The following is a 12,849-nucleotide window of genomic DNA, read 5'->3' on the forward strand; positions in this document are numbered from 1 at the left end:
CAGACTCTGTTTACATTTTTTAATAACAATCACAAGCTTCTAGCCCTTAAGACTGCAGTGACATTCTCGAGACTGAGTGGTTGATGAGTAGTAGAATTACAGAAGCTGTGTGTGTGCACTCTGAATATTTCTAGCTCTTAAGGGTTAGTATCAATGCTACTCGTGTCCTCCTCCCTGACCAGAGGAAGCAAAAGGAAGCATGCAAAAATATGCAAACTGTATATGCAAATTAAACTGATTAGCAACATATTTATGTCTTTTATTTATTTACCAAGTTTACACCCTGACATTCTGCCCTCATAAGGGCCATGAAGGCAGCTAACAAATTAAAGACACACATAATAAAATTACATCTTAAAAATCATTAAAACCAAGAAAAACACATCATTAAAACAATTAAAACCAGAGCTAAACTATATAAAGAAAAACATAAAAACAACAATTAAAACATTAGGCAGGAAGGAGGGATAACTGAAGGCATGTCAAATGAAACAAAAAAGACTTCATTTGCTAGCGGAAGATGGCAACAGCAAAGGACAGATGACTCCCCCTGAGGAGACAGTTCTGGTGCCCTGACCGAGAATGCACTCTCCCAGGTTGTCACCTGCCTAATCTCAGAAGGCAGGGGCACCTGAATCAGGGCCTTGGAAGATGACTGCAGCAGTCAGGTAGGTTCATAAGGCAGTAGGTGGTCCTTCAGGTATACTGGTTCCAAACCATGTAGGTCTTTAAAGGTTAATATCAGTGCCTTGAATTGTGCTTGGAAACAAATAGGGAACCAGCATAGACAGGCCAAGACTGGAGTGATATGGTCCCTATGACCTGCTCCAGTCAACATCCTGGCTGCAGCATTCTACACCAATTGAAATTTCTGAATTCTTTTCAAGGGCAGATCCACATACAGCACATTGCAGTAATCTTAACCTAGATGTAACTAGGGCAGACAACACAGTGGCCAGATCTTTTCTGTCCAGGAACGGTCGCAGCTGGCTAACCGGTCGCAGCTGTCTAACCAGTCGAAGCTGGCAAAGGTACTCCTGGCCACAGCTGCCAATCCAGCAGTAGGCTGGGCCCAAACTACAGGCCTGTTCCTTCAAGGGGAGGACATCGATGGGCCATTTAAATATATATATATTTTAACACCAGATAAAAAAGACATGGGTGGCCAGCTGAGATGCAGTTCAAAGGTCATCCTCACCTGCTGTGTTTTGCGGCAGTTGAATCAGACCATGCGCTGGAGGCTGAGAGGGCACTGTCTGTGATGGTACGGTCTTGCATGCCCAAAGCATAGCGGCACTTGGCTGTAAGAAGGAGGAAGAGAGACTGAAGAACATCTTCTAAAGTCAGTATGGCCCCTTCCCCACCATCTGCATGCGTATCCTTACAGCTAAAATTCAAGGGTTGTCCCTTGACAACAACTTGGAACAGCATACATATTATAGCAATATCTAGTTGATACTTAGATCTCTGGTGGAAATGTGTATCACTTTAGCAAGGCCAATCAATAATAACATGTGACTTCTGCTTATTGTTGATTGTTTTGGATAATTCGAATAATAACAATAATAACAATAATACCACAAATGGAGAAGAGAAGTACCAAAAAATTCAGCCCCCGTTACACTTTACAGGTCTACAAACCAAGAGGTTAAAAAAATTCTTCCTGATTTAGTAAAAGGAGAGGGGAGAACCAAACAAGGAAACAAGCAGCATACAGGTTGCCACAAGAAGCCAAAACAGCACCCAGAGAAGAAGACTGGGCGGGGGGGGGGGAGAGAAGCAGAGCTGGAGGGGGCAGAGGGAGGGAAAGTGGAATCAGCCAGAGAAGTGGGGAACCTGAGGTGACAGGAAAGGAGAGACTTTAGCCTGGGACTCTGGAGAGCTGCTGCCAGTCTAAGGGCCAAACTACAAGTGACAAATGACACAGGTTGGACACTTGTCAGCTTCCCTCAAGTTTTGATGGGAAAAGTAGGCAGCTTGGCGGAATGTCGGACAAGTGACAGTTGAAAAGTCCATTGGACAGCAGTCAGAGAGCCAAGCTGCAAGACCAGGATGCCTACATTTCCCACCAAAACTTGAGGGAAGCTGACAAGGGTCCAACCTGGCTCAGGCGTCACTTGTAGCTTGGCCCTCAGTGAGGGAACAAGCAGGGAGCTGACATAGGAAAATGAAGCTGGACCTGGAAGTGGGGAAAGACAAGGGATTTTCTTCCCCCACAAGTCTGTGCAGATCTTCCTCTTGTGATGATATCAGTGCTGTTCTCTTAGCCTGATCCAACTGCAACTAGTTAGTCTCAATGTAGTTACACTAAAGCCTATGATGACAGTTTGTCACAACTAAGGTTAAGGCCCACTGCTTTCAACGGGACTAACGTCTTGCCGCGCTGAGGCCACTGTCTGAATGGCCACTTCCATCTCCAACCCCACCTCCCAGTCCAAGGCTATTCCCCCTTCCACTTCCCTGCTACTTACAGGGACAAGTGATGGGAAAGGGTCCTTATGCATAAAGAGAGAGAGAGGGTGGCACCCATGGGTAGCACCTGCAAGGCTAGCCCTGCTGGGAAGGCAAGCTTAGCAGTTGGCCAGGGTGCCGAAAGTTCCAGAGATACTCTGTAAAGTCTCTGGACAGAAAGCTTTTGCCTACTCCCTTAGGGCCAAATCTAAGCATTCTGCTACAGATCCACAATTAAGCGCTCTTGCTTGTTAAGAACAGCTTATAAGCAGCCCCCACCCCACCCTTAGGCCTAGAGGAAGTGTACAGCTGTCCCTCCCCTCACACCCTTCCCAAAGCTCTAATTTATTTCCCAGGATGATAAAGGAAGGCACGAGGGCTAAACCTGTTGCTGCTTTCCCAGGGAGCTAACAGGAGCTTTGGAATTTCCAGGTGGTGAGAGTAGATATTTAAATTAAGGAAGAGGCATGAGAGGAAAGATTTCCACGCTCCGGCCTCCAGCAAGATTTTTCCATCTTCCAAGCACCAGAGTGGGCTAATTTAAAAACGACTTGAGAGAACCCACAGAAGCCAGTTTGCAGTCATCTCTCTTGCAACCAGATCAGGGAACATCCTTGAGTCTTTGGATCTCATTCCCCCTTGTTCGCAAATCACCGTTCAGAACACCAAACCAGCAATGACTCTCTTAAGGTGGGTTGCAAAGCCTGGAGGAAGAAGAACAGGGTATCCTGGGAGAGGAGATACATAGAGCCAAGCTACAAGTGACGAATGACACTTGCCTGGCAAGTGAACAGACTCACGTGTATTCCTCCCTGTTCACTTGCGCTCCACTTGATCGAGTGTAAGTGAACAGCAAGTGAACAGGGAGGAATACACGCGAGTCTGTTCACTTGCCAGGCAAGTGTCATCCGTCACTTGTAGCTTGGCTCTGAGAGGCTCCCTGGTAAATTTGGGTTTTTTCCCTCTGTCGAATGTACAACACAGCCATGAAATATACAGCCTGTTGCTTTGCATGTTTATAAACACTAAATGTGCATTAAGTGATGTGAGACTGCCAAGTTTTATGTTGGGGAAGGGGGAAAGCCCTGTGGAGTTACAAGCGGGTCTCAAAAAGTAGAGTAAGGATAGAAGCAGGTCCCACTTCAACAAGTTTGAGAACCACTAACAAAAAGCCCTAAAGGTGGGTTGCAAGGGGGGGGGAGGGAAAGAAAAGGTAATTAAAATCAATACTAAAACCATACAAATTACATTAGCGACCGCAGAATAAGAGCACAGATAAAAGGATCTTAAATGCCATGAGAAGCACTACAGGAGGTGAGTACTATTCTTCCTTTCTCTAAATTATGTCATTCTGTAAATTTCCCTGCCTAGCCGGCCGTCCTTCTATATCCTTTACACACACCTTTGCCAAGGGTGGTTCAGGTCAAAGTCCATCTGTGCTAGCTGTCACGTGCCTCTCCCAGTGTTCACAATCAGGCCATGGATGCAATGGCCAACCTTTGTACCGAGCATCTGATAATCAGGGATATAACAGCTAAACAAACCTTCAGGTACACAGGCTGGCATCACAGCTAAGAGCCACTGACAGTCTCATCCTTCCTGCATTTATTGAACCCCCCTTTTAAGCCATTCAAAGCTTGAATTAAATGTGAATCTGGTGAAGCCAAAGAGTTCCTCTATGACTCTGCCAGTTCAACATCTCATTTAAACGGCTGCATCAGTTCAGCATCTCATTTAAATTGCTGCAAACGATCTGGGAAAAGTAGCAACGGGTGATTAGTTAGCATGCCAGGACTATCTTTGCAATGTCTCCAGGCCTCTGGCATGCAAACAAAGAACATGTACCTGCTTTGCATGGACGCAGTTTAAACGTCATACTAAGGCCTCACGTTCAAATCAAGCCTTAGACCCAAGCTGCTTTCATAGGGGGTGCATTTCTACACCCCCCATGTGGAAGAAGAGCTGGTTTTTTAATTTGCAGGGAGCTTTTTCCCATGGCGAATCTTTAAAAGTGTGACTTTCTGCTTCTGTATGAAGTGGTACAGTCCAGCCTACCGCTGCATCATTCTACCACCTCAACCTGCTGCATGTGTAGATCATGGCCACGAATGCATCTTGGAGCAGGGCATTTTTTTATCATTACACACAGAACAAAATACTCCCTTCTGCCAGTCCTAAGGAGCCTGCCAATCAGCTTCACCAAGGATTCCAAATTCTAGAGCAAAGGGAGCCCAGTCTTCCTCCATTTGTTCTCACCTCACTGTTTACCATTTTATAAAGTTCTCTCACAAAAGACAGACATATTATCTTACATAAAGGTAAAAAAAGGTAAAGGTAGTCCCCTGTGCAAGCACCGAGTCATTACTGACCCATGGGGGGACATCGCATCATGATGTTTTCTTGGGAGCCTTTTGTTACGGGGTGGTTTGCCATTGCCTTCTCCAGTCATCTATACTTTACCTGCAGGAAACTGGGTACCTCGGAAGGATGGAAGGCTGAGTCAGCCTTGAGCTGGCTACCTGAACCCAGCTTCCACCAGGATCGAACTCAGGTTGTGAGCAGAGCTTGGGCTGCAGTACTGCAGCTTACCACTCTGCACAACGGGGCTCTTTATTATCTTACATAAGGGACACTGTTATCTGATCTCGTACAGCCCTTTTGTACACCTTAATCTCTTATTTTTTTTCATTATTCCCACCCACCCCCCTCGATCCATTAACAAAGCTGAATTTGGAATAGGGGACAGGGTGGCAGGGCAGGCAAAGCTGTCAAAATTAAGTTCCTTTAACTTGCAAAACAACAACAACAAAGAAAGAACCATACTATGATTTCTTTAAAAACAGGAACAGGCCATTTCCCCACCATCAGAAACAGAGTACTAGTACACAACTACATTTTCCACCAGAGGGCACACTCAGTTACAAGAGGGAACAAATGACACGGACAAAAAGAGAATGCCCACATGTCAAATAGTCTGCAAGCTTTCAAGTCTATCAGTATCTCATTGTGTGAAACACTTGCTGTTGCTTGGAAGACAATAAAAAGGGTAAATTTTATGCTAGGATTTTACAAGAAAGATACTGGGACGTTGCCCAACAGTTGTTTCACACATGTGATTTTCACCAGTTCCTCATTCCCACTGCAGTCACCCACATCGTGCTTAGCATTTCATAATGAGCAGCGGCAGCAGAGAGACAGGAAAGTTCTGTTCTCCTGACACAGTACTCTGGGGAGGGTTGATTTAACCCTTTCCCGCTGCCATTTTCCTAGTAGGCCCACCAAGCTGTTGTTAGTTCTGGTAGGATAAAAAAGCAGATATAAAACAGGTGTCACAATTTTTTTCTGTTCCAGGGACAGTAACAGTTGGGAAGACAGGAAATTTCTACCAGAAGCATTTTTTTCAGGTAGGTAGCTATGTTGGTCTGCAGTAGAACACCAGGATCTGAGTCCAGGTGTACCTTAAAGAACAACCATATTTTCTGGGTATAATCTTTATGCTCTTATGGTAGTACAACATATGTCCAAGTTGAATTAATGGTGTTTAATAACCAGTTTTGGTTATTAAAACTGTTAAAAAAATTCTATGTAATGTGACACTCTGGTGGCTTTCTACACAGGGAGGGACTTGTGTGGGTACCACTTTCATTAATGATCTTTGTATTTTTATGTGTTGTTATTGAACTGAATTCATACTGCCCATTCCTAATCATGTTTGTTTGGAATCAGGCCCCATTGTGATCAATAGGACTTACTTCCAAGTAATTTCATTAGGATCTTTATGTCCCCGTTTTGTTCCAAGGAGCTCAAGACAACACACGTGGATTTCCCATACAGTCTCCAGACACCAATTAGTACCAGACCTGCTTACTTTCAAGCAGATGGCTGTATTATGTCTTTGGAGAGCACAAAAATCTTATTGCTGACAAAGAATTCTACCAAACTCCATAGTGCTCAATCACGGGAGCTGAATTCTATTCAGTGCCTATTTCTGTATGCCTTATTTCAGCCTGCCTGTCCTTCTTCATCCCAGGCCATTTCTCTTTCCCCTTTCCACTTGCATTAATAATAATAATAACCTTGTGTTTATATACTGCTCTTCAGGACAACTTAATGCCACACTCAGAGCGGTTGAGAGCTCCGGAGAGCTGTAACTGACCCAAGGTAACCCAGTTGGCTTCAAGTGGAGGAGTGGGGAATCAAACCCGGTTCTCCAGATTACAGTCCTACTGTTCTTAACCACTACACCAAACTGGCTTCCTTTACTCTTGTTCAGTGCTTGATCACTAAAATTAGAAGCCTCAAAACTGTCTCAAAACTGTGCTGGCTGTGCTGGAAGCTTGGGAATCGGATCATAGCTCACCAAGTTTAGTTTGTGCCTGGGCATAATCCTATTTTCAATACTAGAATTAAATCCTAGAATATGTGGGAGAATTCTGATTTTCCAGAGTTCTGATTTGCATGTATTGAAATGGAAAATATGACCATGGCCCTTTTCAGAAAAAATGGCAACCATGTGCATCAAAAGAATCGCACATAGTACGTTCTCCTCATACGTGTGTTAAAATTTAATAACTGAAAAAGCTTCCTCTCAGCCTAAACTACCTCACAGTGTTGTGAGGTTAAACAGAAGACAAGAGAACCATGTAAGATGCTTTGACCTCACTGAAGGAAGAGCAGGATAAAAATAAATAAATAGCAGATTCTGTCCAAGGCAGCTTCCCAAACCCGTATTTATGTTCAAGCAGCTTTGCGTTACTATTAACTCACACATTCTAGGACTCAGTTCCGCTATTGAAAATGGCACTGAGCCACTGCACAGCCTAAGCTTACTTTTTGCCCCTTAGTTCATCCACAGATTCTGTTTTCTTGTCCTCACCTACTTTGTCCTTTCTTCTCATCCGTCCATTCTCCCCCCCCCACTATAATTCTGCACAACATGGTTTATAAACCCATGCTTCCATCTGAAGACTTCAACTAGATGCATCACTCTTTTCTAGAGTTGCCAATCTCCAGGTGCAGGCTGGAGATCTCCAGGAATTACAACTGATCTCCAGATATCAGAGATCAGTTCCTCTGAAGAAAATGGCTGCTTTGTATTCCCCACTAAGATCCATCCCAGACTCTACTTCCAAATCTCCAGGAATTTTCTAATCCAAGTTGGCAACTCTACTCCTTTCCCCTTTCTTCGTTGATCATTTTTGTCTTTCTCACCTGGATCAAAGTGTTCTTCCAACTCCGATGCACCAACAGAAGCCAAGAACAGCAAGCAAAGCATTGTAGGTCCCATAATGCTCTCTGGGCTCACTGGTTACACCAGCAGTTGAGTCTTCATGCCTTTCAAAAAGGAGAAAATTTAGTTTACCACACAGGGGTTCCTTACACACAGCTGACAGCCTTAGCCTGGCTGACTCAACATGAGCAGGCCGTCCTGTGCCTCTTCCGCCTGGGGTCAGGCACTTTCTCTTGGCCCCCAAGCTATTAAATGATTCACATTCCACACACCAGACTCACTGGCATCCTGCTATTGTCCTTATTTCTCAAGCCAGGCCAAAATAATTAGACAAGTGACACATAATCACAGGGAAAGGCTACAAGCCAAACCTGTGGTTGAGTACACCATGCTTTGGTTTAGGAGATTCCCAGCTTGATTTTACACAGCAAGTCCTTTGATGAGCCAAAACCAAAAAATATGAGGGAAATGACTTGCTTTCTTTCCATTACATCTGAAGAAGTGAGTTCACACTCACAAAAGCTCATGCTATTAATCTTCAAGGTGCCACTGGACTTTTTACTTTTTTTATTTTTCAAAAACACTTAGTAGGCCAAGTCAAATATCCATGAAAGGTGCTCACAAACTGGCCAGGAATAATCCAGTATTTAAATAAATGGTTATTTAGACTGGAAACAGTCTAGATTAAATTAAATGCTAATTATTTCCACAATCACTCAACCCCCAAGTCTGTAGACCATGAAGACAGCTACACTGCTTAAATTCCCAATGAATACATAGGAAAATGAGGGGGGGGGGGTTGGGATGGACCTACAACCCATAGAACAACTAAAAAGCCAAAAAGATTAAGGGGGAAAATCTACTTAAACCTGGTTTTGTTTAGAAAACAGAAACAAATTATGTCTTTTACTAAATAACAGTATCACAAAATGCTTCAAAGAATAACACGTAAAACACTCCTCATAATAATTGTGAAACACAAGACCAAACTCATTTGGACACAGTATCTTCTTCAGTGATCCAAAACACAATTCAGCATACTCCTATGTCAAAATGGGAGGAAAAACTCCCTACAGAAATCTTACAGCTTTAATAAAAAATTGTATACAAATTTTGTAATTCTTAGAAACAGACTCGATCTTTTAAACATCATTTTTATAGTCTTCTTTTAGCCTGAGAAATGTTTGAGATGCGTTTTAAGTTGCTCAATGCTTTTATGCTCTGACTGGGTTTCTAATTGTGGGTTTTAATTAGTAACTTACGATGTTTTATGTTTTACTAGCAACTGAACTCATTCTGTGGAAAAATACAACGGGCTCAAGAAAACTTATTTGGCAGGGCCCCACTACAGGGCCTCGGGAGGGCCTATCCGCTGCCTGCAGCAAGTCAAACTGCGCCTGATTTGAGCCGCTGTGGAATGCGGAAGCACTGCTGGGGCGGCACAACCGGCCCTAGAGCGCTCCTGAACTCCGTAGCAGCCCGAATCAGCCTGAAACGGGCCCGATTCAGGCCACTGCGGAGCCCAGGAGCACTGCTGGGGCAGCTCACTGGGCCCTAGAGTGCTCCGGTGCTCTGCAGCGGCCCGATTAAGCCCAAACTGATCAAGTGATTTCCAATAACTCTTTTATTAACCACTCGAAGCACAAACATCAAAACAGCAGTTATAGAACACTCAACTCCCCCTCCAGAACACGCCCACAATTAAACTCAACCAATAGCAAACACCTGGTATCCAGAAACCCTATTCGCTAGTTCATTAGTCTGCAGGGGAATCCTGATTGGCTGGCTTAACAACACAGCCAATTGGAATGCAGCTGTATGGAACCTTGCTATGAAAGCCTTTTTGCTTGAAGCTCCCAGTACACTACAGATTTGGGCCATTGTGGAGCCTGGGAGCACTGCTGAGGTGGTACAATGGCCCCCGGAGCACTCCTGCACGCCGCAGTGGGCCCAACTGGCCTGCTGCAGAGCCTGGGAGTGCTGCGAGGGTGTCAAAAGGGACCCTGGAGCACTCTGCACCACCAGAGAGTGCACCCTGGGAGGTGCTCTCCTGACAGCCAGGTAAGTGGGGAGGTGGAGAGGGCGGGGGTAGCGCAGCCCTCTGAAGGCCCTGCAGCAGCACTGCTGCCATGCTGGAGCTCCCCAGTGATGGCTTCCTTGGGGCCTAGGGTTGTCAGGTCCCTTGAGTCCCCCGGCGGGAGCCTGGGAGCCTGGAACTTACCCTGCCTTGTCCTGGGTCTTTTTCTTTATGCATGCGGACAGCACGCATAAAGCTTGCCTGATAACGTCACGTCTGTCACGCGGGTCAAAAGTGGCCATGTGGGGCAAAGTGTGCTCCCCCACGCTCCCTGAGCACTACACTTTGGCACAAAACAGGCCTGTTGTAGGGCACTGCAGGGCGCAATTTGGGCCACTGTGGCCGCGGAAGCATGCTCCCCCACCCGGCCAAGTAAGTGGGCACGGGGGAAGGAAGGGTGGGAGCAGGGGATCCTCTGCCCCAGGTGGGGGAATGGCAGTCCTATTGGGGCCTCCTCGGCAAGCCATGTTGTGGACAACTCACATTTTATCCCCGTGGCAGGGTGTGCGAGTGTGCCTGCACAGGGATAAAAAGCAAGTCGTCACCAGTAGGAGATTATGTTTTATTTTGTAAGGCAGTTCAGATAGATTTATTATTTATATTTACTTCATTTATATGCCACCTTCCTTCCCAATGGGGACTCAAAACAGCTTACATCATTCTACTGTCCACTATTTTGTCCTCACAACTAGTAGGTTAGGCTGAGAGAGAGTGACCGTCCCAAGGCCACTCTGCTACATACCATGGTGGGTGATTTTAGCTTGCATGTCCCAGATGTGATACTCTCACTACTAAACCAGACTAGATCTCTCAAGGGTTCCTGGAGGGGCAGCACAGAAATTTTCTAAATCAATCCTTGGCTCCTACCCCCGCCCCCCCCACACACATGGTTTGTGAGCTGGAGACATGCGAGGGAGTTGTGGGTTGTCTTCTCTCTTTTTGTGCCTCTTCCTTCCAAAGGAGAAAGACAAAAACCCTGTTCACAAGTGACAGTGAATTCATGTACAATCCATATACAGGGTATACTTGAGTATTCTTTATATATGTTCACATAACATTCAACACATTCACAGCTACATGTGTGATTGAAACCCCACATGTATCCAGGTACTGGTCTCTACTTTCATTTGTAGGTGTATGCACAAAACTGCAGGTTGTACATGTGTCCACTGTAACATTTGAACAGAGCTATTGTTTCTGATGTTAATTTAGAAGGAAAGCACTACTTGCCAATCTGGGCATCCTGACAAACCATCATGAGGACTGAAGGAGAAGTTGAAAGGGCAGCCATGCACCAAAGGACAAACGGGAGCATGTGCAAACCGTGAATTCACTTCCTATGCGCAGTTTGGAGGACTGTCTGAACCAAGCCATTTTTTGTTCCATGTTCATCAGTGGCATAACGTTAGCAATTTGCCAACATTATCCCAAGACACAGGGCCCACTGAGATCCAAAGTAGATGAGACAGCAGGAAATCAAGGATCAGATCTTGCGCAGTTTTCTTAATAAGTCTGAAACGGTGGGAGAATATGGAGCTGGCAAGCAGTGCTGGAGTTGGGGGGGAATTCGACACGTTCCTGCAGCAGCATTTTCCTCATCAAACTTATCCCCTCCAAATAACTACTCACCTGCAAAAGGAAAACTTAAACATAGTTTTTTATACACTTTCCTCCAACCAGTCTCAGAAAAGAGGGAGTAGACGAGATCAGCAGAACAGCGAGAGAAAAAGTTAAAATATCCCATAATGAGTGGCATTCCCTAACCCCACTCAAAGCCTGCTTTCACCATTACAAACAAAGGATAATCAATCATACATGCTCCCAAAATCTCATCAAAAATTGGCCCAAAAAGGGTTTGCAGCTATTTGAGTGACTTGAATTGCCTGAGAACTTTGTCAAACAGCTGATTTGGAATATCACTCCTGCTATAAGATACGGGGCTGGGCAAAGAACGGTCCCTAATGAGACAAATACACACATATCAAGTTCCCCTTCACTGAAAATGCTCTCTTATTGTGAGGAAAGAGGACCCCAAGTGACTCCCTTTCTGCCTGTGCAGTGGCTGAACTCCTGCTGCCTAGCAACCAATGTCACCCTCCCCTTAGTGTTCCCCGGCCACTGGGATGTGGGGATAAAGCATGTGTGGGTGTGAAAGGGCTGTGGGCCAGCTGCTCCCATAATCCTTTGCTGGAATGTCCCTTCAAACAGCTGCCTTGATCTAAGGCTGGTAAACAGCAGCTGACAGGGCACCGTGGGGAGGGGGTGCCAACATGGAGGGGATGAATCAAGTCATTGATTGGACACCTCCTTTGTACTGAGAGGGATAAATCCTATATCAAACACAGGCTAGAAAACTGCAGTGGAGATAGGCAAGACCTGAAAGGACTGCCATGCTTCAGTTGGAAATGTTCAGCTATTAGATGGGTGTCGCGGGGGGAGGATATGACTGTAAGATACAGGAGGACTGATGAGCTGTACTGTGGTGCCACACAAATTCAATGCACTTTATCAATCATTTGAGGTGAATTTTTTGTTCCGCACATAAAAAAATCCGTTCCAAATGATCTATGAAGAGGATTGGAAGTGCATTATCCAACGTGTGCGGAATCACTCTTAAGGCACCAAGGGGCTATGCCTGCCTGGAAGCCATACCATCTAATAATCTCAGCCTACCAAATCCCAAAAGAGTGAGGAAATGCACTCTTCACATGCTCAGAGCTGCTCCCCCTTGATTATCATTCCACCCTTCTGTGGCTGGAGGGCATTATTTTGAGCAGGCGGGAGATAGACCACTCCCCTCCAGAACTCATATTGTAAGTTATTATTTCTCTACAGTACCTTTGATCATTGTGAAAATATTGAGAATAAACAAATGTTCTTAAAAACAAAAGATTAAATTGCAAAAAAAAGGAGGCACCCCCTAGAATATTACTGAAAATCTCCATCCACCCGCTACTAAATCTTCTTATCCTTCCTGAAGCCTAAAATGGCACCCCAGAACCATGATATTAAAAAACATATTCTGGGGCTAAACTTCGGCTCATATTAAGCCTGGTCAGGATTAAAGCATATCCACTACAGTATGAATAGC

The 12,849-nt window shown here is 45.1% G+C and overlaps 1 protein-coding gene across 2 annotated transcripts in view; it reads right to left on the reverse strand.

Annotated features, from left to right (window-relative positions):
* The window catches only part of DDR1 (discoidin domain receptor tyrosine kinase 1), a 71,165-nt gene that overhangs the window by 33,777 nt on the left and 24,539 nt on the right, over nt 1-12,849 (reverse strand). For both annotated transcript variants that reach the window (XM_054977702.1, XM_054977701.1), the window contains exons 2-3: nt 7,663-7,785; nt 1,199-1,301 (exon numbers count right to left, since the gene is read on the reverse strand). In XM_054977702.1, the coding sequence (XP_054833677.1) occupies nt 1,199-1,301; nt 7,663-7,738 (179 nt within the window). In that variant the 5' untranslated portion in view covers nt 7,739-7,785. The remainder of the gene's footprint in view (nt 1-1,198; nt 1,302-7,662; nt 7,786-12,849) is intronic.

The sequence above is a fragment of the Eublepharis macularius genome, chromosome 4 (genome assembly GCF_028583425.1).
Source record: "Eublepharis macularius isolate TG4126 chromosome 4, MPM_Emac_v1.0, whole genome shotgun sequence".
NCBI classification, from domain to species: Eukaryota; Metazoa; Chordata; class Lepidosauria; order Squamata; family Eublepharidae; genus Eublepharis; species Eublepharis macularius.